The 24,332-nt window shown below is 37.3% G+C and overlaps 1 protein-coding gene across 3 annotated transcripts in view; it reads right to left on the bottom strand.

The window, feature by feature from the left end:
• Positions 1–1,980: 1,980 nt before the first annotated feature.
• Positions 1,981–24,332, bottom strand: part of LOC121411427 (ataxin-7-like protein 1) — a 45,146-nt gene continuing 22,794 nt past the window's right edge. For 2 of the 3 annotated variants that reach the window (XM_041604158.1, XM_041604160.1), the window contains 9 exons: positions 19,425–20,095; positions 16,314–16,560; positions 14,186–14,268; positions 12,883–13,232; positions 11,337–11,574; positions 10,384–10,505; positions 9,157–9,994; positions 6,466–6,829; positions 1,981–5,608 (listed from right to left, as the gene is read on the bottom strand). In XM_041604158.1, the coding sequence (XP_041460092.1) occupies positions 5,022–5,608; positions 6,466–6,829; positions 9,157–9,994; positions 10,384–10,505; positions 11,337–11,574; positions 12,883–13,232; positions 14,186–14,268; positions 16,314–16,560; positions 19,425–20,095 (3,500 nt within the window). In that variant the 3' untranslated portion in view covers positions 1,981–5,021. The remainder of the gene's footprint in view (positions 5,609–6,465; positions 6,830–9,156; positions 9,995–10,383; positions 10,506–11,336; positions 11,575–12,882; positions 13,233–14,185; positions 14,269–16,313; positions 16,561–19,424; positions 20,096–24,332) is intronic. The other variant, XM_041604159.1, reaches the window with a different exon arrangement.

The raw sequence follows: 24,332 nt of genomic DNA, 5'->3' as shown, positions 1-24,332 counted from the left end.
AAAACCTGTTTGAATTTCCTGAGATAATTCCAAATGGTTTGTTCTTTTCATCAGAACAATATAAAACCAATTCCATACACATTCTCGTTTTTTTTCTTTCCGGCATAATCCTTGCAACGACAGACAGCATAACATCACCACTTTATCATCATATCTATCAAATCTAAAGGAAATCTTACTTCCTTCTGTACATTCTAATAGCATATTTGCTTTACAACAGACGATGAGAATATTTGGAGCTGAATTCATATCAAGCATGCAAAATTCCTCAATATATCGCTTAATCACGGTTACATAGTACTTTACTTCATGCAATTTTTTATTAAATTTCATTAGCGACCAGCCAAGGAAAATAACCTGATATATTTTGCTTACAGCCCTGCTGAAGTATTAGCACTGGAATGTCATTATCTTGGCATATTTCTTCTTTTGTGCTATTTATGATTAAAAAAAAGAAAATCATATTCAGATGTCAGTATGTAATTCTTGAGAAAAATTAATGAAAACCCATTTATATTTTGTTATGTCCCGCCATGAGGGCCAATAACCATACACTTATACCTTTTAATGAAAAGATGATCAAAGATTCAGCTTTTATATTTGCTATTAAAACACACGGCATTTGATGTGAACCATTAACATAAACTAATCACATACAATGTTGACTTGATCAAATTTCTGGTCTGTTCAATAACATTTTCAATGCTGTTTGGATCTTGTAAGGATGATTCATCAAAGAAGATAAATTGCATTTAATATGCTTCAAAATACAATAGATCTTATTATCAATTATCAATTTTATATTTAATCTTAACCTCGGTCAAATGTAGACTTCATTCATTAGTATTCACTTAGAGCAAGAATAAGAGCTATGGGCTTATAACAAATTCACATCATACACTAATGGATTATCAGTTTTAAAATAGGATACTTTATAAACCAGATACTGCATTTAATCTAAAAAAAAGAAGCAGTTGCTATCATATCTGCATTGAAATGGAACCACTGAAAGTCATCTGATGAAAGCTTGTTAATTCTAAGAGTTAACTCTAAGTTCACACTACTAGACCCGATTAAAAAATAATCATTTTAATTTATATAAAGATAAAATGAATATGAATAGTGAGGTATTTTTATAGGTAGAAAAGATGGTGCATGGACTTTCTAAACATGTAGGTGCCAAAAACATTTAATTACCTGGATTTGAAAATCCCAAAAGAAAAGACTTATACACCGCTCAAAAATGAATTTCTAAATGAGAAAATGTAAACCGAAAGTAATATGGTCCCTTTTTTCTGTGACAGCTGCATTTCTACAATTAACCTTATTCCAATGGAAGATATTACTAACAAAATGGTAGGGAGATGTGAGATGAGGAAGGGGGGGGGTCAAACTAAAAGTAACTTACCAGTTTGGCACAATAGAATAAAATGGATAAAAAAAGAGAGAAAAAAAAAGAAAAGAGATACTCTTATGGCTTGGCAAGTTAAAGACATCTACTGCATCCTGACTGCTACTCATCAGAAAATAAATAAACAAGGCTAAGAAGTGTGGAGGGTTACGTTTACGTCAGGGCCACATTTAGTAGTTAGGTTTTGTGATGTAAAGCGCTTAGAGAAATTTTGATAGGCGCTACATAAATATTGAATTATTATTATTTCTTATTGTTAATATAGCTCAATTATTGATCCTAAAGCTGCATTCTATGATTGATTGCACTGATTATTGTATTGTTGCTAGGCTTATGAAATAAAGCCCAGGCCAGGTGTACATTGCATGCACACAAACTTGATACATCTGAAGGGTGTGATGGTGTATTTGTATATTTGGTGATATAAGTGCTGTGTGAATCCTACCTTTCATGGACACAGACAAAGAAAATGGTGAGATAAGATGGGGGGGGGGGGATTTGCTTAAATATGTTGATTATATGAATCCTTATTCATAGATTTACTTTGATGACATTTGACTGTGAACCATGGGGGGGGGGGGGGGGGACAAGACACTTAAAATGAATAAACTATTTGAGTTCATGATGAAATGATGGTCCTGTAAATCACATGGAGTGACAAGGACTTAAATAACCTTTTTTAAAAAGGGAGGGGAACCTAAAAGGAATATATCAATTTTGCAGAGAAAAAGTGCATATATATCTTGACTTGTATGAAGAGGGGTATACATGCCTCTCTAAAACAACATGTAAGATTTAACTGTGAATCGTCCTATCCATAACTAGTTTAGAATTTGTTATTAAATAGCAAGGTGGTTACAGTATGTCTCAAAAACAAAGAACGTGTGATTTTCTACTGAATGCTGTGAAAAAACAACACAAGAGCTACATATACATTTCATTGTTATTCAATATACTAACATTTAAGTAGAATAATACAAAAAGCTGAATAAATAAGGCAGAATAAATTAATTTGGTAATGAAAATAAAAGTAAAAGAATGGCAGGAGGGTCGTAAGCAACAAGGATTTGTTGTAGCATAGCATGGCAGCAACTTGTACCATAATCCATACATTATGTATTTTATAGGGAGAGCGTTGTAGCATGAGCACAACATACAACCATTGTTTCGAAAGCATTCCTACCACTCTACAACTTTGCTATACTCTAAAGCAAAATATATCATTAATCAGCTTCTATTTCAACCTGATTATCTGTTAAATAGATTGCTTACATGTATAATCACCATGGCATGATATAGCCAATAAGTTCACTTGATAGCCGAATAAAGTCTCTGTTTTAAACCCTTTCTACAGCACATATCACATAGCACAAGTCATAATCGATGGTGCGAAGAGACACATAAAATCGCATCTTCTCAGCATGACACAAAACGAGAACATCCAACGCTTTTCACCTTCCTGTCAATCCTCACGATGATCGATATTTTTCTTGTCAATTTACAGAGATCTGACAAAAAAATTGCACTTGGTAAGTAATTCGAAAAAACAAAAGGCGAAAAGCTCCAACCACTTCTCTTTATGATGTGTTAATAATTGCATTTTCCTCCCAGGCACCGATATTAATGAGATTTCAATAATTTACTGATTTAACTGTATTATTCTATCATAATAACTTTAAATGGGTGAAAGTTGTATTGGAATATGAAGAAAACGGCTAATGGCTAAAACCACTTCTAATAATCCGTAAAACCACAATCATAAAGACCCAATGAAAATACGAATATTTTATCGAGTCAGTGCTGTCAAATTCTGTCAAATTACTGTTCATTAGTTGAATTTCATTCTACACTCGTTTGGAAGCACACTTCTGAAATCCATAGACCATGTTGTTACTCTTTCCAAGTAAAACACAAAGAAAGGCTTGATCCACAAGGGCTCCAAGAGGGTGTAGACACCCAGGGGGGTGTTTCATAAAGCTGTTCGTAAGTTAAGAGCGACTTTAAGAATGACTGGTGATCCTTTCTTGTGGTATATGTTAAATTCATTGGCGATATGGTTGGGCGCGCGAAGAAAGGATCACCAGTCGTTCTTAAAGTCGCTCTTAACTTACGAACAGCTTTATGAAACGGCCTCCCGGTTTAGGCCTACTCCAGTTTACACCTCTTGAGAACTAGGGCCAATGACTCTGTTCATTGGAACTATGATGCATCCAAATGATTATTACCACCAGTCAAAATGTTATGTACTAAATCTTCCATCAGAAATGAAATTAATATCAATATTAATAACTAATGCCATTTATAAGGGGTTTAGACTGAAAGCCCATCTGATAATACACAATTGTTCTCTCTCTCACACACACCAACATTCCTATCCTGATCAACTGATCAACTCCAATCCACTTTGGCAGGAACAAAGTGATCTTAATGTATATTTATATATACAAGTAGCATGACCGCAATTCATAGGACCATACAGTAATTCTCTTGGAAACTTGGTGCACTGATAAAATAATCAAGCCATTAGCGCAATATGGCATGATAACAACACTGAGTTATTGAAAACAGTGAAATATTTTTTTAAATCCCCAACTGATGAATCTCTCACATCTTACTACAAAATCATGGATTTCTTTGCTCTGTCTGTGTGCAGGGATCTATTTCAATCGCTGATAAAATAATTGAATTTTTTTTTTTTAAGTTCATTTCAGTGCTAGCTTGGTGGCCATGCACGCACATTTAACAGTGCAGCGATTGCATCACCGATCTGAGACAAAAGTAGAATCATTATTTGAAGTTAGGTTGTAAGTTATTAACTTGAAATTAATCTGTCAGGACAAAATAATTAGGTTTTTCAAAAGAATTAGCTCAATGCAATTATTCATGTTCTATATTGTGTTAATTGGAAAGTCCCTTCAATCAGTGAACCATGTCTCACAAGTAAAACAACCTCTTGGTTTAAAATGAAATACTGGCATAATATTAATAGATCCAAAATCAAATTTGATAGGAGTCACTACTGCATTCAATTATTGTTGAACTGGAATGCAGAACATTTGCTTACCCACAATATGATATTTCAAATTAATCAAAAGCAGAATGAAGGTGCCTGTTCTTTTGTCAATAAATGGATTATGTTTGGTATTCACGACCTCAAAGAACATGGATGGAAATGCATAACAACGGCATGAAACAAATTCAAACTTTGTAACAAATAACAAAAGCTTGCATTCAGGGCACATAATCAAGTTTTTAAATGGCAGATAAAAATTTGTTTTCAGATATCTTACGAGCACAGTTTTTCAATGTATCTTTTAGAATTTCAAATGAAATCACAGTGTGAACCGCATTAATCTGTTCATTTTGTTTTATCTATATGGATTTTATGATTATTATCTACTGAATATCTACATTTGACAGAATTAGTAACAAAGGTAACTTGTTTCCACACAGGATTAGGATTGTTTGTCCATATGACTTATTTCAGAAGCATTGAATCGCGTTGGACATATATTGGGAAAAAAAAGTTAAGATTACAACATCCTTAACCTTAGACGGGAATCAACAGTGTACGGTCAATGATTGCTACTCCTTCTGCCATGGCACTGTGCTAATGATGGAGCTTCAGTTCTTGCCTTGGATCTCCTGTTCCACCCGGACTCAACACCGCCTGAGGTGTGTGGTCACCGACCGATCCAACGGTCGCAAGTCCTGTACCTTGTATCCTGATGGATTGATTGCCTGCCTGATGGTGATGATGTGATGTCTGTTGCGGCAGGGATAAGGCTATTGGCTGCTGAGCGAGGAGGGACGCTGCCGCGGCTGTGGGTGGCGACGACGCCTTGTTCTGGTGGTCGCCCGGCGTCACCGTCGCCACCGCGCTCTGCATGACAGGTGCGCCTGGAGTGGCAGCGGGTGCCCCGCTCCCACTCTGCTGAAGCTGTATCCCGGAAAAGAGTTGATGATTGGCAGGGATGATGGCACTTAATGATTTCCCTTGAGCATCGATCAGGTTTGCCATGATGTGTTGTAAGGGTACCTGGAATGGGATGGGTTGAACGGACGTGGTTTGGTGTTGGTTGGTGTGCACGCCGCCTCCGGACATCGCCCCACTGCTGCCACTGCTTTTGGTATTCTGCTGCTGTTTACGGCTACCACTGGACTTGGAAGAGTTGGAGGTTGAAAAGGATTTGTTTGCTGCAAGAAAATAACACCCATATTGAATCAATGATTGGATATTTGATAATAATCAGTATTTGTATTTGTGCAATCTTAATATGGGAAATGTTAACAGGAAATTCAAGGACTGTATATTCATAATTATTTATAAAAATAACAGTAACGAACAAGAGAGGCTACTTATTTAGCACATATTTCAATTCACTTTAATAACCATTCTAATTAAATAATAGATAAACAAAATATGAGTAAAGCTATCACATCAATTTAGCAAATGTAAGTCCTATCACAAAAAACTTATTGATAAAAAAAGTAGTCAAATGAAACAGTAGATTTTTGTATTTCAAACCACATAAAGTCAACACTCAAATAATAGAAAAAGGTGAGCACAAAAATTATTACAAACAATTTCCAGTGAAAAAGATTAAAAAACAATATATTTTCAGATGTAGATGCGACAAAACAAAACCTACTCTCCCCCACTTTTGTAACTTTCTTTTATCATTTGAAACTGTTGAACATACCATAGCACAAAGGAAATGCAATTCAGAAAAAGCATGTTGGCAAGTGGGCCATCATTTTGAATATCATAAAGAGGTGATAAAAGCAGAAGGCTGTTTTATTACGTTTTTTTCCAATAGGCCAATATAGGCCAATAAGCGCCAGATTGGTTTGTGTGTTTTGTAAATAAACTGCTGTCTTCTTAGGTAATTCTATTTTAATATTAGACATGTTATTCTATATGCCAACGTCATTTGAATCTTACTATGTGATTCGTTATATCATGAATGTTTTTTTAGTTATGTCTACTCTGGATGATAAGGATCAGTAAAGCATGAATTACAACAAAAAATATTAAATAAAACAATAATTACCACTTATACTTTGGATTCCTGAGCTGTACTGAAAGCTCCCACTAGGAGAGGTCTCTGTGGAGTTTCCGCCAGGGCTGGGGGTACTCGTACCGCTCGGGCTGGTGATGTCCCCCGGTGGCTGCTGCTGCGGCTGCTGTTGTTGCTGCTGCTGCTGGTGATGATGAATATGCTGCGGTTGGTGGGGTTGATGGAGTTGGGGGTGATGTTGATCGACCATGACCACACCACCACTCGCTCCCACTCCTACCACTGCGTTGCCGGCTGAGCTGCCACCATACACCTTGTTACCGGTGTAGAGAGCGGTACCAGAAGGAGATGGAATGATACCATTAGGGAGGGAGGTCAGCTGAGGACTTGAAGACTCCTGAAACAATGACATGATAAAGGTAGATATATGACTTATACAACAATGAAAAATATACCCGTTTAGCACATACTTTATCAGAAGTGAGAGCTCTACAGTCAAGGAGCATAATTAACCTGGCTTTTGCAGAGCAGCTGTTACATGCACTGGGTTTCAAGGAATGAATTCCTACCAGGATTCCATATACCGAATTCCTACCAGGATTCCATATACCTCACCCAGGTTGAGTGCAGCACGTGAAGTTCTTGCTAAAAAAATAATTAACGCTTGAAGTAGGATTGGAACCCACGACCCTCTGATTAAGAGATGGAAGTCAAACCACTACGCGATGATTTATATGAAGAATACCAGTAAATAACAATAAAAGTAGAAGCACATTCATTCCCCTAGATATAGTCTCTTTCATGAAGGTACTATTACACAAAGCTAGTCACACCAACGAATCCCACACCAGGCCCGTGACACAAACGCTAAAGGCGCTGTCACACCTTGGCGTTTTAGACAGCGTATGTCCGACGTATGAGGAATTTGGCGAATACGCTGGCGTACGTCGAATACGTTACGGGTAAGTTTTGCATACGTTGAGAGTACGCTAAAACACGCTGGTATACGCCGTCATGCGGCGAGGTCGTCGAAAAATTTTGTGCAAGCACAAAATTTTTCGACGTATGCCAACGTATGGCTCATACGTCCCGCATACGCGGGTCATAAGTTGTAGGCAAGTTACGCGATCGTTGATACACGTTGACACGCGTTACTCGTAAGTTACTCATAAGTCGATGTACGTCGAGATAATGTCCAGCGTACCCTAAAACTTAATTCTAACCTATAACGTGCTTTGAACGTATGTGTAACTTAACTCCAACGTATATTGACGCATGAAGACGTGCTCGGACGACCACAAAACAATACTGAACGTGTTTATAACTTACAGGTACCGCGCGCGGCAGCGTATCGCTGACGAACACGTGTCATAGCCTATAAAAAGGCTGCCCTCGACTATTCAAATCATAACCGCACGATACATCACCGTATCAACACCACCGCCATGCCGAAGAAAACTCCTGTGAACCCCACCTTTGTATACCAATTCCTATAAACGTTGTCAATACGCCATTATACGGTAGCTGTAAGTTATAAACACGTTCAGTAAGTTTTGTTGTCATCCGGAGCACGTCTTCATACGTCAATATACGTTGGAGTTAAGTTACACATACGTTCAAAGCACGTTACTCATAGGTTAGAAGTAAGTTTTAGGGTACGCTGGACATTATCTCGACGTACATCGACTTATGAGTAACTTACGAGTAACGTGTGTCAACGTGTATCAACGATCGCGTAACTTGCCTACAACTTATGGCCCGCGTACATGGCGTATGCGGGACGTATGAGCCATACGCTGGCATACGTCGAAAAATTTTGTGCTTGCACAAAATTTTTCGACGACCTCGCCGTATGACGACGTATACCAGCGTGTTTTAGCGTACTCTAAACGTATGCAAAACTTACCCGTAACGTATTCGACGTACGCCAGCGTATTCGCCAAATTCCTCATACGTCGGGCATACGCTGTCTAAAACGCCAAGGTGTGACAGCGCCTTACGTTAGGCTATCGTAGGGCATAAGTTGTGTACGCCAGCAATACGCTAAGCATTCGTTGGAATACGTTACTTATAAGTTAACGAAGCGTTCGATATAAGTTACTAATACGTTATGTGTACGTCCAACTCGTTATGAATACGCTAAGTATACGCCCAGAGTTGAAAAAAACAACAACAAAGTTCAGCGTATGCCGACGTTTTAGAGAAATTTTGATACGTCGGGCATACGCTGTCTAAAACGCCAAGGTGTGACAGCGCCTTTAGCAATGAATATAAGAACTTTTTTTTATGATTGATTGCACTGACTACAATGTACAATCAATCGTGAAAATAAAGCATACGATCAATCGCTAACACTTGTGTTACGGGACCCAGATTAATAAAAGCATTACTGCATTTTGACTAGAATATCATCTTTCTGTCGTTTCAATTTCATTGATATGACTTAAGCATTAGAAATGGCTAGGAGTCGTGGAGGGTACTTAACAAGGACAGAGGTATCATTTGACTTACAGTAGTATGCACTTGATGAACTTGAGTGTAATTTCTAGTTTAAGAAAAGAATCTCATATAGTCAGGAAACTATCAAAATAGGTAGATACACTGTTAACTGCTGCGATTAGTTTCTCCTAAAATGGAACAGAAGATTGTTGAGGAAGGGAATTATTCTATTCTGGTTTCACTGGTGTGTTTCATTGGTGTGACCGTAGCATGAGTGCTACTTACCGGTCTTAGGACTGGACTAGGTGAACTCCTCATGCTAGAAATCACACCCTGATCTTGGACGATGATAGTATCCCCTTGGACTGTGCCTATCTGCACCGTCTGCTGCGGAGAACAATGCACAATGCCACTCCCTGAAGGCTTACGAGTTCTTGAACTTTGTCTTTCAAGGTTCTTACTTCCCACATTCTTTGTCCTTGACTTGATGTTCATTTTGCCATCGTGGAGCTGCAACGCTCCTATGTTCCCTATAACCATTGGTGCATTCCCTACGGCATTAAGGATCGGTAACGTGATTGCAGGTTGCGATGCTCCTCCGGCATTGTTCGTATTATCAATGTTAGTCACCACGAATCTGAGGTTCTTCAAAAGCTGTCCTTGCATATCTGAAACACTCGTGTTATTGTCCACATTGATCATATCCACCGGTTGGAGTCCATTGCCTCCGACCACGGTATATGTGGCTGGTGCTATTGCCAGTGGCACATTGCTGCTCGACGACACAGTGAAAATATTATGCATTAAGTTACTGGAGCTGCTCGTCTGGATGATTGCGGGGGAGACACCCCCTGATGCCCCGCTCCCGCTTTTCCTCCGTACCTTGGAGTTCTTGACTTGGTGCGAGAAGCTCCCATCGCCGCTCTTGTCCGACCTACTGGCCTTTGATTTTTTGCTCTTTGAGGTACTGGACTTGGAGGGCTTGGCATTTGGCACCGCTGCTGAATGGAGGAGGCCTTGGTCCAGATGTGAGTTTGTGAGTTTGGGAGGCACTGAGGTGATGTTGCTGCCATTCTTGGCAAGATTTGGTACAACTGCGGATTCCTGAGAGTGACACACTTTCCTGGAAATTCACAAATATGACAAAATTTATAATCTCTATTTGTGAGCTAAAGATTTTCAGTGAGATACAACTACTGCATCTTCAGTGGTATAATACAATATTCAATTTCATATATATGTGATTCCAACAGAAAAAAAAGATTGAAAAGGAAAGATTGGTACATAGTTTACATTGAACAGCACAGCTGAGAATTATTAGGTAAAAAAATTATTATTAGTAGTACAATTATAAATATTATTATCATTACGATTATTATCATTACTGTTATTATAATTATTATCATCATGATCATCATGATCATCATCATCATCATCATCATCGTCAACCTCATCATCAAAATAATAGTATTATAATTATTCTTATTTTGTTTTGGCATAGTAAGGACTTACTTCAATGGAGGTGGTTTGAGTTGTCTTTCCACCAGACCAGCTAAAGCTGCCCTGAGACGGTCCTGCCGTCTGTTAAGCACCACCATACCTTGCTCCGTTCTCTTGGAGCCGTAAGTACACATCTACAATACAGAGGAAACAGAGATAATTTATTGTCTGATACCTTTCCACATGGCTTAAAAGTAAAATAAACATCGTTTTCATTGTTTTTTTATAGTGCACAATGGATGTGCAGTGTATTCAAATTATTGTTCAGAACCTTTCAGGTAGGTTTTATCAATGAAAAGGCTTTGAATTAATGCTTTTGCATTTATTACTAATAAATTACAAAACAATGTGAGCCAAGCTCTGGAAAAATGACTGACAGCAAAAGACTTTGGATGATTTTATTTCAAGTGTAAGGCTTGCCTCTTAAACAAATCAATTTCAAATTATTGTTAAGAACCTATCTCATATATTCATCTAAATGCTCTAAAAGGTGTTTTACAATCAAGGTATATCAACAAAAAATGCCTTCTGCAAAAAGAAAAAAAAAAGGTATTGTAATCTCAAACCTACGTTGGAAATGTCAGAGCAGCCTTAAAAAAAAACATTAAAATTCATGTATACTCTTCAAAGTTGACCATATCTGCCATTTTAGAGCCAAAGTTACAGATAACCCCGATTGCATAATGGTTCCATGACATTTGCTCCACTGAAAATTCCACAAACTAATGGCATGACCAACTTCAACCCTGGACTTTACACTGTACCCTATACTAATCCTTACCCTAAACCTAATATAAAACCCTACAGCAACCCTACATCTTGGACGAAATAAAGCCTGGAGCAATGGTTGCCAGAGCAAATGTCATGTCACCTGCATAAAAACCCCTAATTCGATGTTTTGCGATTTATTACTGATAAATTCTAAATCAAAGCAGTGCGAGCCAGGCTCAGGAGAAGAGACTTACAGCAAAAGGCCTTGGATGATGATGGGTGCAAGGAGAATCTAGTCTTTCCCCTGCCTCCTTCCCTTCCACACCCTGAGACGGTATCCTCTGGTGCGTCGGGGACGGGTGGTGCTCCTGCTGCCGAAGCGGTGTAGGAGTCTGGGAGGTATCCAGGGGGACCACGACCACTGAGGAAGGGGAGGAGTCATCCCTCATCAGGTGGATTGAGGAGGGTGGGGTCGACACAGACAAGTGTCTCCTTTGGAAAAAAATATCAAATAGAATAGATAGAGACATAAATATGGATAGTAAAGCTTCACGGAATGTAGATAAGATGTCCTCAAAAGTGAATATGCAGTTTTTACAGTTTTTCTTTGAAAAAATGGGCTACATTGAGCTGTATCCCTCCATGGCATAGGGGAAGGCGGGGTAAGTTGTGACAGTTTTTGCTTTTTGCATGTTAGAATTGATATGATTAATAATCTTGTCGAAATAAGTACCTTGCCTTGAAATTTAATTCTTCTGAAATATTTTCCACCTATATATAAATTTCTATCCCCACACTGAAAGTCATTGTGACCTTTGAAAAAAACGATGTCAAATGGCTCAACTTGCCCCATATATGGGGTAAGTTTTAGCCACCTTCTGGGGTAAGTTGAGCCACAAAAACTATGTACAAAATGTATGGGGGAGAACCAGCATGTCAATTTTTTGTTTAAAGTCTTTTCACTTGCTAATTCTCTATAAATACTAACATCCTGTAAAAGGAAAAGAGCAGTCATGTAAATTTGCTCTTTTCAGCCTGCATTTCAATCGATTTTATGGTTTGTTTGTTTTTTAAGATACATTACCATAGGAATTACCATGGCTCAACTTTCCCCATGCTGTTTGGCTCAACTTACCCCAGTCCGAACTTAGTGCGATAATTTTGTATCCACACATTTATTATGCATCCATCATATAAAAGACTATGACAAGAATGAAGATCTATACCCGGACTAATAATGTTGTTATCATGTCTTTATGATATTTAAAGATGTGTGTGTTTATAAAGCACTTATCTATTTCACACTCTTTTTTACTTTTTTGGCTGAAATTAATATTTTTCCCTCTAAAAAACTACTTTTTGTTTCAAAGTTGGAAACAATGTGGTGGGGTTAGGGTTTATGCTATGGGTCATCAATACATGACACCACCACAATGTCTGACTCATTCATTATTGGCCTGGGGCTGGTGGCTCAACTTGCCCCTATGCTCAACTTACTCCACCTTCCCCTAGTAAATGGGAAACTGGGTTAATAAGTGTGTGTGCTTGAATGGCTATGAAGCTAAAGCCAATTAGTATTTTCCGCACAAAGAATAGTGTAATTTAGCACTCGATGAATGTCATTATCATTTAAATCATCACATAGGCTAGGGGCATTAAGGTATGGAGCAGAAAGGGGTAAAAGCAGAAGACAAAAAGGTAAGAGAAGAAGAAAGGAGTAAGAGTTTAAATAAAACACAGGTTTAGAATAAAGGCTATAACAATGGCCATATACATACAGCATATTGTCAAAGAGCTTACTTCAAGGGATGTGCAGATGAGTTGATAATAACTGGAGTAGGACCTGGTCCCTGCAGAACTGGTACCGTAGGAGTTCCACCAAGATTCTGCGGACTTAGCATCTCCTTCTTGCTGGACGTCGATGACGATGGCGACTTCAACATGGGCTGGGACCCGCCCGATGAATTGCTATGGTTATTGCTGAGGACAGTGGCAGTTGCGGAGGTGGCAGTTGCTGCAGGAGTTGTACCACCAGCTGCAGCAGCTTTAGCAGCAGCAAGGGCCTGGGACCTCGCCTTGTGCTCTGCCAGGAGCTCATTGAAAGGGAGCCGTCTTCCCTGCACCGCCCTTCGTAGGGATAGCGAGTGAGTCTGAAAATCAACAAGAATATTTGAGTCAGAATCTAAAGAGAAGGAAACTTGGTTTTCAATTCTGTATTCATTGTATTTCAATTCATTATTCTGAGCTTTTATAAGGCTCAAACACAAATAAAAGTTAGAATAATATACTTGAGACATAATGTGCTTCAAATATGTGCCCTCAGGACAAAATCATGGTTCAATTTGACAATTAGAGTATTATCAAAATGTAATCACAAGAACTTTCTTAATGGCACTCTGACAAATATGTATCCTACATGCAGTTATTCCTAGAATATTGAAGGGTTGCCTTCACTTATAAAATTACAATCAACTGGAGGAATGGAATCACTTTATTGTTAAATTATAATTCTAAAAGGGCAGTGATAGTTTGAAGAGTAATGAATGCTCAGGATTATTTCAATCTTTAAATCGCTAACTGGATGGTGATACAAAAGGCAATATCCTTATAAACGCTAATGCAATGGCATAGTGAAAATGGGCTTCCCCTTCCGATGGCTCAAAATTCATATAGGGGTTCTGAATCCATGGTTTCAAATAATGGTTTACAAATTTTCTCAGATTTCATTAATTGATTTCGATTTAATACTTCATGGTGTACATGGAACAAGCATCCAATCAAGAATGCATTCTTTAGCCACATGGACTCGTTCAAAGAAGTAGGTTCATAAGCAGGCTCGTAAATGTTGTAACCTGAGTATTAAAAGCAGTGCGCTGTGGTATAAAGCAGGTATTCACTAATGGACGCTTTCTTAACATACATGCTGAATTCACCCTAAATCAATGGATGAAATCCTCATAAACCAATGTTTGAAAACAACGATTCAAGACCACCTTCATAATCGGGCAGAGGGCATATTCGTCCTCTGTCTAAAAACATAAAAAAACATGAAACGTGAAAAAAAATATCCTGTAAAGTCAATCACAATAACAAGAAACCGTACCTTGCACGTAAGAGACCTTGTGCAGTGTCTCTTATGCTCCTCACTCCACACACCACAATGCTTATCAGGATCATATCGCCGATCTACAGAGAAGACAGAAATACCATGAGGGCAATTCATTTCATTCATTCATTTCATATTAATAAAAAGGGGTAGCCTGATCAGTAGTAACATATTGTTTTACTTTAGGGAACAGAACAAAATGCAAACATGTATATATATGCAATACAGAGGGGAGGGGGAGGCATACACAAAATCTAATGGCATTTTCAGGGATTTACCATGTACATTAGCCCCCTAAATAGAGGACCTTCAAAAAATCCTTGGTACATGTATCTGCTTTCCAGTAGCCACAGGAAGAAGTAGGAAGGTGCAAGGGAAAAGCAGAAAGGGGCCAGTGAAGAAGCAGAAAGGGGTATGGGAAGAAGCAGAGAGGGGTAAGGAGAAAAGCAAAGAAGGGTATTTGAATAGCTGAAAAGATTAAGGGAAGTAGCAGAAAGGGGAAAGAGATGAAGCAGAAAGGGGTAAAAGGAAAGTAGTAGAAAGGGGTATAGAGAAGAAACAGAAATAAGTTAGGAAAGAAGCAGAAAGAGGTAAGGGAAGATTCCAAAAGGGGTAAGGGAAGTTGCAGAAAGGGGTAAGAGAAGAAGCAGAAAGGGGTAAGGGAAAAAGCAGAAAGCGGTAAGGGAAGAAGCAGAAAGGGGTAAGGGAAGAAGCAGAAAGGGGTAAGGGAAGAAGCAGAAAGGGGTAAGGGAAGGAGCAGAAAGGGTAAGGGAAGAAGCAGAAAGGGGTAAGGGAAGAAGCAGAAAGGGATAAGGGAAGAACAGAAAGGGGTAAGGTAAAAAGCAGAAAGGGGTAAAGGGAAGAAGCAGAAAGGGGTGTGGAAAGTTGCAGACAGGGGTAAGGGAAGAAGCAGAAAGGAGTTAGGGGAGAAGCAGAAAGGGGTAAGAGAAGAAGCAGAAAGGATAATACAGGAAGTTATTCATTAGTAATGTGACCTTGTACTCTTGGCCATTCATGAAAGCAGAATACATTCACAAGTAAGCCATACAGTGACATCAATATGTTGTGTTGTGGTAACAAACATTCTGTTTATACATGTATACAGATCATGCTAAATAGGTGCTCTTGTCTGATGATTATGGGAGTTGTGCGGCATACAAAAGTAGCAATTTTTCTTTGTGCTCCAATACTTTCAGCCCTTGTACATTATGAAATACAAGCAAACTAGCATGTCTAATGAATTGTTTTCAGCACTGCTTAATTTGCCCTTTACAAATATATGCACAAACATAATTATTTTACCAATCCTACTTAAAAATGAATTTACAAAATATTGTTCACAGCTCATAAAAGAACAAAAGTCTTAGCTGTGTGACTTCACACACAACTGAAATATGTTATTAAGTGCTATTAAAGTCAGCTAGGGATATCACTTAACACAAGAAAGGGCCACCAGTTGTGCGTTGAATCATAACTTACAAAAATAAAACCCTTTATAAAACAGCCCTCTCACAGATGTACGACATAAGAAGCCACCCCAAATAATAAAACAGTGGTTGAGGGGACCAGATTTGGTGTATCGGGCAAAAATTTATAAAAAGTTGCAAGCGAGCAATGCGAGTGAGCAAAAATTTCAAAAATTTTCATTACAAAAATCCAATTTTGTGACAGATTTTGACATAATCAGAAAATAATATCCTATTTCACCCTTCTCTCTTTCCTTTTCATTCCTTTTCTTTTTTTTTTTGGTCATGAACTATTGGTGTTTTTTTTTTTTTTTTTTGGGGGGGGGGAAGCATCTCCAATCTGTATGCCACTGATATAAAAGAATTAAAGAAATAAAAAAAATGCATGACATTAACATAGATATTCTTCATGCCTGGTATCCATCATTAGAAGATGCTCAAGGTGCACAGAAGAAAAGAATGGAATTAGAAACATATTCAAGTGAGGGAAAGTGTTACATAAATATGTGAATGCTTGTCCAAATAGCCCATGTTTTTAGACTCACATCTAAAGTCCTAAATTTGGAACAGTTTAATGGATCGGACCTCAGATGTGCAACAGATTAAGATTAAAACCACCTCAAACATAGTCAAATTAATAATTACATGATAAGACTCACCTTTACACGGAACATTCTTATCTGACTTGACTGCGTTGACCTTCTTCTTCTTCCCAGAAGATTTGGGAGTAGGCGGGGTTATTGATGGTGCCGGTGGAGGGGTAGGGGTAATAGCTACCGGGCGTGGCTTGACTGGAGTGTATGTGCTAGAGCTTTGGTGGGTGATTTGGACAAGACTCGGAGCTTCCGACGGGAGCTGGACCTGCGGGAGGGTGTCGGCGACTGGGAGTGAGATGATTTGAGGCTGCTGGGAAAATTAAAGTCAGAGAGAAAAAATGAAAATAATGATAACACAAATCTTAGTGAATGCCTAACACCATTAGAGGCCATTTCATAAAGACTTGTTATAATAATTTCAAAATTTCTATAATTTACTATCAACTATTCAGATCAAAAGATTCTAGTACCTTTGAACTGTTATTGCCTACTAGATTTGTAATAGTAAAATAAATTATGAAACAGGCCCAGGTCTCTCTGCTTGAGGAATCATGGGAAATAGGTGAAAAAAATGAGTGAAAATTAGATATTAAATATACTTTAATTACAAACATCAAAATATGTAAATTTGATGTAATTATGCATTCAGAAAAAGGTGTGTTTTTTCATTCTAATTTAAATGGACAAGTTAATATTGGGTAATATTTCTTAAAGTAGATGACTATAAAAGATATACATGCACTTGACTGTTACACCTTATATACTTGTTTCATTTTTTTCTTCAAAAAAGTAATTTTTTCAAAGCTTTAAAGCTTGTATGATATATTTTTTTTCATTATAACATTTACTAACAATTCATCTATTTTTAAAATGTCAATGCAGTACTTTTTACTGTACATAGAGCTCATCTCCAATAGCCTCTAAATATCTTAAGTTTGAAATTGTCGTTACCAACAAGCCTTAAAGGTCAAGTCCACCTCAGAAAAATGTTGATTTGAATCAATAGAGAAAAATCAGACAAGCACAATGCTGAAAATTTCATCAAAATCGGATGTAAAATAAGAAAGTTATGACATTTCAAAGTTTCGCTTATTTTCAACAAAATAGTTATATGAACGAGCCAGTTACATCCAAATGAGAGAGTTGATGATGTCACTCACTATTTCTTTTGTTTTTTATTGTTCGAATTATACAATATTTCAATTTTTACGAATTTGACGATTAGGACCTCCTTGCCTGAAGCACAAAATGTTAAAATAATGGAATTCCACGTGTTCAGGGAGGAATGAAATTTCATTTCACATGACAATGATGAGAAAATAAAAATATTTCATATTTCATATAATAAAATACAAAAGAAATAGTGAGTGAGTGATGTCATCAACTCTCTCATTTGGATGTAACTGGCTCGTTCATATAAATATTTTGTTGAAAATAAGCGAAACTTTAAAATGCCATAACTTTCTTATCTTACATCCGATTTTGATGAAATTTTCAGTGTTATGCTTGTTGAATTTTTCTCTTTTTATTCAAATCAAGTTTTTGTTGGGGTGGACTTGTCCTTTAACAAGACACTAGGATTGAGTGTTTATAGGAACAACCATGAAATGATGAATCAATGATAATTATATCCAGAACACAAGAATAAATGCCAAAGAGATTACCTCTGTAAACATGCTGCATCACTGAACCATCAACTTAAAATGGGTCAACTCAGCATGAACAATTAGCATACAAACTCAAAAGCACCATGCGATAAGAAGTCAGAAATAATTTGTTTACAAACCATCCTCAGGAATGATCCTTTCTCTCAGATTATCAAGGGAGAGGAATAGGATGCAAGGATGATTCCTAATCTTTAGAAGATTTAGAAATTGTAATCTTTTTTATATTAATACTATTCATGGATGTTTCAAATAAGGAAATAAACCCTTTTCTCTAGAGTCTGGCAGGTTTCAAAGTTCAGACAATGATGCCATGTAGCTTTAATCACATCCACAAGATTGAGACAAACTACTCTACGTATACACTGCACTGTTGATATATGTACAAAATAAATATTGACTATTTTTTAAAAATCACGATTACAATTTTTATTTTCTCCACTATTAATATCATAATTCACATGGAGATATCATGAATGGCATAAATGCATGTTAGTGTTAATTTTGTCAGAACCAATAGCTCGGAACTACAGCTTGCCATGTTTTACTTTCTGTACAATTGTCACAACTTTCCATCTATATATCTGCATTCAGATTGAGCTTTTCCTGACATAGCCATCTTGACAAAATAACAACTAAACAAAGAACTCAAACATGGTCAAGGGCTGTGAGTCTTTATCCATTCACAGTGTAAGCACAAGGTTCTGTCAGTGTCATTTTCGTCATTAAAAAATAAGGCAAGACAAACTGGAAATAAAAAAATGATCAATTTTTTCGACAACGAATGACAATTTCTAATTAAGACTATAAAGAAACACAGTAAAGCCTACTTTTGAATCCCCCATTCAATTTTTTTTAAAGCAAAATACTTGGTTGGCAAGCAGTGAATATACATAAACTTGCTTTAAAGCATATTTCCAGCTTTCTATTTGGACTGGCACCTTGGAATACTAGAGAGATGTCACATTATAAATGATGTCAATGTGTATTATTATGATTTGTAAATTTCACTTTCTGTGCTGATGTGGGTCTTTAAAAATTCATTATTATACTGCTACTGCAAAATTTGATGTTAAAACATTCTTTATACAGATCAAGGCAGAGTATTCTACTGACACTGATTACTTCCCACAATTGTATCATTTGTTTTATTCAGCTTTAAACAATCATTCTACATTAAGAGCATCTGATGCAAAAAGAATGCCACTAAGCATGTAAATACGGATTAACATAATTACATGTATCATGGCAACAGATGTGAGTTTACAGTCATCAAAGTAAAGGCTTCTATAGTAACCCTAATGACAAATTTACCATTACGGTAAGGAACAAAAACGTTCTAACCTTTCAATACAATTGTGCAACAGAAATTACACTACAATAGTGTTGGTAATGTTTGTAAAACAATAGTAGCAAATTTTACTCAAAATAATAAACATGAAAAAACTTTTCATTTTTGTAGTGAAAAAAAAAACAGAGGAACAGAAGGAGAATTTGATTGTATACAAACCGTTGAGAGGGATGTTGATAAACTTTCTACTGATGTCAGTGGCACAGGCATGTTTTGCACAGGAGGCGACGCTAGCACTACCTCCACGGTATCACCTGCATAGTTTTTATCAATAGAGGGCACACTTCTATCAATAAGTGACTCATCTTGCGATGGCACTTGAATGGACAGCTCCTGCGAGAGTTCTGCTGTCTGTAGCGATGAAAACGATGTAATGCCGCTCAACGACGGCGATTCTAAAAGTACTGTATCCACGGGAGAAGATGGAGCTGAAAGTACATCGTGGTTTGAAGACGGCGGCGACCCTTGCGACGGTAAGTGAGGGTCATGGGGTGGCGGTGGCGAGGTGCTGTGCGGTTGCCGTAGGTGATCCTCCAAATGCCTCATGGGACTAATGTCTATGGAAGGCTTTGCGACAGCAGCAATTAAATCAGGCACGCTTTGTGTCCTTTGTGTGTCCGATTCCGGAGAAGGGGAGTCGGCAACTTGTGGTAACGACACAAACAGCGGATGTGAGTTCGACCGAGAGGGCGGTCTTGATACCGATCTGCCTGTTTTCCAATGTGCATGCATTATCTGCTTATTGCAGGTGGGTGATGGGGTGTCTCCCAGAGGAGCAGGTATAGGCAAAGGAGGCAACGGTCCGTCCGGTGGCTTCCCATGGCGGAACTCTGAAAAGTAGAAACAAAAACAGAATGTTAACTTCATTGTCATCAAAATCATCCTTATTGTAAAAATTTCATCATCATTATCATCATCACCACTATCATTTATCATTAAAGATAAATTCCAGTTGTGGTAATGATTTCAAAATGAGTTCGTACAGAATCCAATGAAATGTCCACCAAAGTGTCTGTTTATAAAAAATATGTGCCAAAGGATTCTGGAAGAAATTGTGTAATTGCTGAGAAATTAGCAAATAAGCATGGGATTCGGGTCAAGCGTCGGGCCTACATTCAAAGCAATAATAATACACTGTCCCATGTGCACCTATCTGTGTTGGTGATCTTCAATGTGAACATTTTTCAGCATAGATTTCACGAAGTTCAGTTTATGTACATGTAACTGTACCAGATCTAGATCCTCGATGATATAGTGACTATTAAGCTTGGTTTCACACATTTTCTCATGAAATCATTTATATTAACATTGTCATTTACATCAACATAATCATTATCATATTCATCATCATCTCTATAATTGTCATTAAGAATAAAATTGTAATTTAAATCCACATATTCATCTTCGTCATCATCATCTCCATTGTCATTAATACTCATCATCATCACCACCACCACCACCATCGTCATCATCATCATCATCGTCATCGTCATCATCATCATCATCACCATCATCATCATCATCACCACCATCATCAAACCACCACCATCATCATTGTCAAGTCAATAATCATCACTTAAAGATAAATTCCAGTTTTGGTAACGATCTCAAAATTACTTTTTACAGAATCTAATATAATGACCACCCAAGTGTCTGTTTGTATGAATAAAAAATATATGCCAACGGATTCTGGGAGAAATTGTGTAATTACTGAGAAATAAGCAAAATAAGCGCGGATTCGGTCACTTCCGTCGGGTCTTTATTCCAGCAATAATAATACACTGTCCCACGTGTGCCTATCTGTGTTGGTAATCTTCAGTGTGAACGTTTTTCAGCGTAGATTTCAAGATTTCACAAAGTTCAGTTTATGTAACTGTACCAGATCTAGATCCTCGATGATATTCTGACAATTACATGTAAGCCTGGTTTTACAGACTTTCTCATGAAACCAGTGTTTACTGCAACTACTGGCATTTCTCTTTAAGTTAGTATACATGTACATGTATCTACATGTAACATGAATGGCAAACATTGGGAAGTTCCACTAAAGGGTACAAGGGGTAGAAAAAAATAAACCAACTCCTTCCATGCCATCAAAGACTTCTGACTAACTTTCAATATTTATGTTTACTCAGAAAAAAAAACATTGTTTATACTCATACAAGCATAATTATATTAAAGACCTTTAAGCCTACACCAAGAGTTGATCAAGGATTGGTTTCCAGTTTCAACACAAATTTCTGCCTTCCCCTTCACAAAAAATGCCACTCTAGACTTTATTACCTATGTATTGTAGCAGCATACCTCATGATCATAAATCCAAATCCATAGAATAGCATTTAATTGCCATTGTTATTATGAAGGTTAAGATACAACAATGGCCTTGGTAACATTTTACCCTTCCATCATTCAATGTCCTCTTATTCATATCTATAAATAATGTAGCTCTATAGGACAGAGCCTATCCATGCATTGACCCACCAGAAAAGTGATCATGTACGAGTCTCATTGGGGCTTTCATCATACACTGACTGGCTTTATATTGTGTCACACCATATCTTACATGTGTTTGGGGAAATTAATATCAGATGCTTCAAGTATCGGATTGTTAGTCCGAGCTCTATCCTCCCAGACAGCTACGTTTTTAACCTTTCTGCACCAAAATGTTCAACATATGTAGTGTATACTACATCTACATATACATGTAGCTATAGATTTTACATGTATGACCTACAATGTAGCAACGATGAACATGAAATACATACCATACATGGAAAATGCACATGTACAGAACTACATACATAGTATATGAGGCATTAATTCTCAAAATGACTGGTTAAGTATTTTATGCAGCTACATGTACATGTATGTATGTACATGTAACTAGACACCCAAGGCTTCAAATTTCAAGTTAAGCCAATCAATGAAGAATATTTATTTTTGGCTAGGTACATGTCTAAGAGGTGTAAATCTGATTTTTCACTGCCTTTGCATACCTACAAATGACCTAGATACATGATCCTAACGATGTCAAATTTGCATTCAAGTACATGTCTTTTTGTAACTTTTTTAATGACACTAATAAAAATGTGTTCTGTTGCCTGTAAATTTACCATATTTTGTATTCTGTTCAATCTTATAGCCATTTTAACTTATCACTTTGTTTTTAGCAATTTTTTAACCGAGCTTGACAATGTTTCAAGTTAAAAAGTAATTAAAACACCCTCGTAAATGTTTCACGCAAGTCACAAAAATACATGCCTAGTTAAGTTTACTTAAAAAGTATTAGGCAGTATAATTTGTAGAACAGATAAAAAGTAAAAAGCATATAGTCCCAAATCAAACCAGCAATGAAGATTGCCAATGGGAGACCCCTTCATTATGAAAAAAAAACACCCTAAAGTGCTGTCACGCGAGTCACATTACGGTTTTTTAGGGTATGTCACACGAGTTACATATCACAATTTCACAAAACGACCATATTTTGGGAATGAATCCATGACATGAATTATTTGTTGTAGCTCCATGTTCAAACAAGCCTCCTACATGTAACTGTTCCCAGACATGTCATAAATATGGGATCCTTGTATCTGTCATCATTTTAGTGATAAGGTCACACTGTAAAGTATTCCAAAATTATACAGTGTTCCCTTTAGAATCCTCTATTTTGAAGGAAAAAATATCTAGGAGTTTAGGAGGAAGGTGGAATTCACACACAGAATTTCATGGAAAACAATTTTTTTTAACCCAAAACTGAAAAAAGGAAATAATCAAGAAAAATACATTAAAAATCATAAAAATCTGAAAAAAAATCTAATGAAAAATAAAGCACAAATAAAAAAATCTGACCAGCACACCAGTTCACATCAATAAAAATGTGTTTGGCTAGTTTTACTGTAATGAATCTCCATGGAAACTAAGATTTTTAAATTTGCTTTAATCATATATTGAGAGCGTTGTTGGCTCAGTCGGTAACGCCTCTACCTGTCGATCCAAAGATCGTGGGTTCGAGTCCCCCCCCCCCGGCGGATGACTGAAGTCAGTGTGTTGTGTGTAAACGTCTCTCCCATGTTTCATAGACGCAGGCTATGTTACAATGGAAAACACTCCGTCTCTCGGATAGGACATTAAAAGGAGGCCCGTGTAGAGGAGAGTGACCACCTTTGCACATTAAGAACCCAATGCACTATTCGTATAAGAGTAGGGGGAAATTCCGGTGTAGTGGTCCACCTGCACTCCTATCAGTTAAGGCCTGGTCACACTGCCCGAGTGTTGTTGGAGCGGTAGGGAGAGAGGGTCGAATTTCGCTCACAAAATTGGGGAAAAAATCAAAAAAAAAAATCGAAATCGAAAATGGTGAACGGTGGCGAGCGGTGATGATTTTTTCTCTCCGCTCCACGACCGCTCCAACAACGCTCGGGCGGTGTGACCAGACCTTTATATAGTGATGAGAGACATTATTATTATTATTTATTCGGCATAATCAAATATATGTAACATATGCAAACAATAGGATAAGGAGAGTCACACGGATGCCGGGAAAGGAAAAAGATTAACTAAATAACTATAACCCGAAGGTCTTCCTTTCCAATCCATGTGACTTTACAAAGATAACATGCATGTAACACAAAAATAATACGAGTCATAGTGATTCAGTTCGCTTTTTGCCTCCCACGCGTAGGTGATGCCAAACAAATAATAACAATAATTGTACATGTCACCTAAAAAACACAGAATGTGACTTAACACTGAAGAACAAAAAAAGTAGCATTACAAAAATGGGAAACTGGGGTCTCAAGTTTAACTATATGAAAATTTACAAAATAATGGATTATCCAGCAATGTTGGGCAGTAACTCTTTATATACACAAGTAACCAACAACAACATAAATTGCCATTTTGAAAATAAAGCTCAAAATCATCTTTATACACATGAACAAGAGAGTTTTTAAAAGTATAGCTTTACATCATTAAAAGTCCCATGAGAATATCAATAATTTAAAGAACTCAATCATTTGATATGCTGGAGATCAGTAAAGCTTTAAAAACCAATTTATCATTCCAGAT

This window comes from Lytechinus variegatus, chromosome 3 (assembly GCF_018143015.1).
Source record: "Lytechinus variegatus isolate NC3 chromosome 3, Lvar_3.0, whole genome shotgun sequence".
NCBI lineage: Eukaryota > Metazoa > Echinodermata > Echinoidea > Temnopleuroida > Toxopneustidae > Lytechinus > Lytechinus variegatus.
The sequence above is the reverse complement of the archived record's forward strand: the minus strand, read 5'-3'. Positions and strand labels throughout refer to the sequence as shown.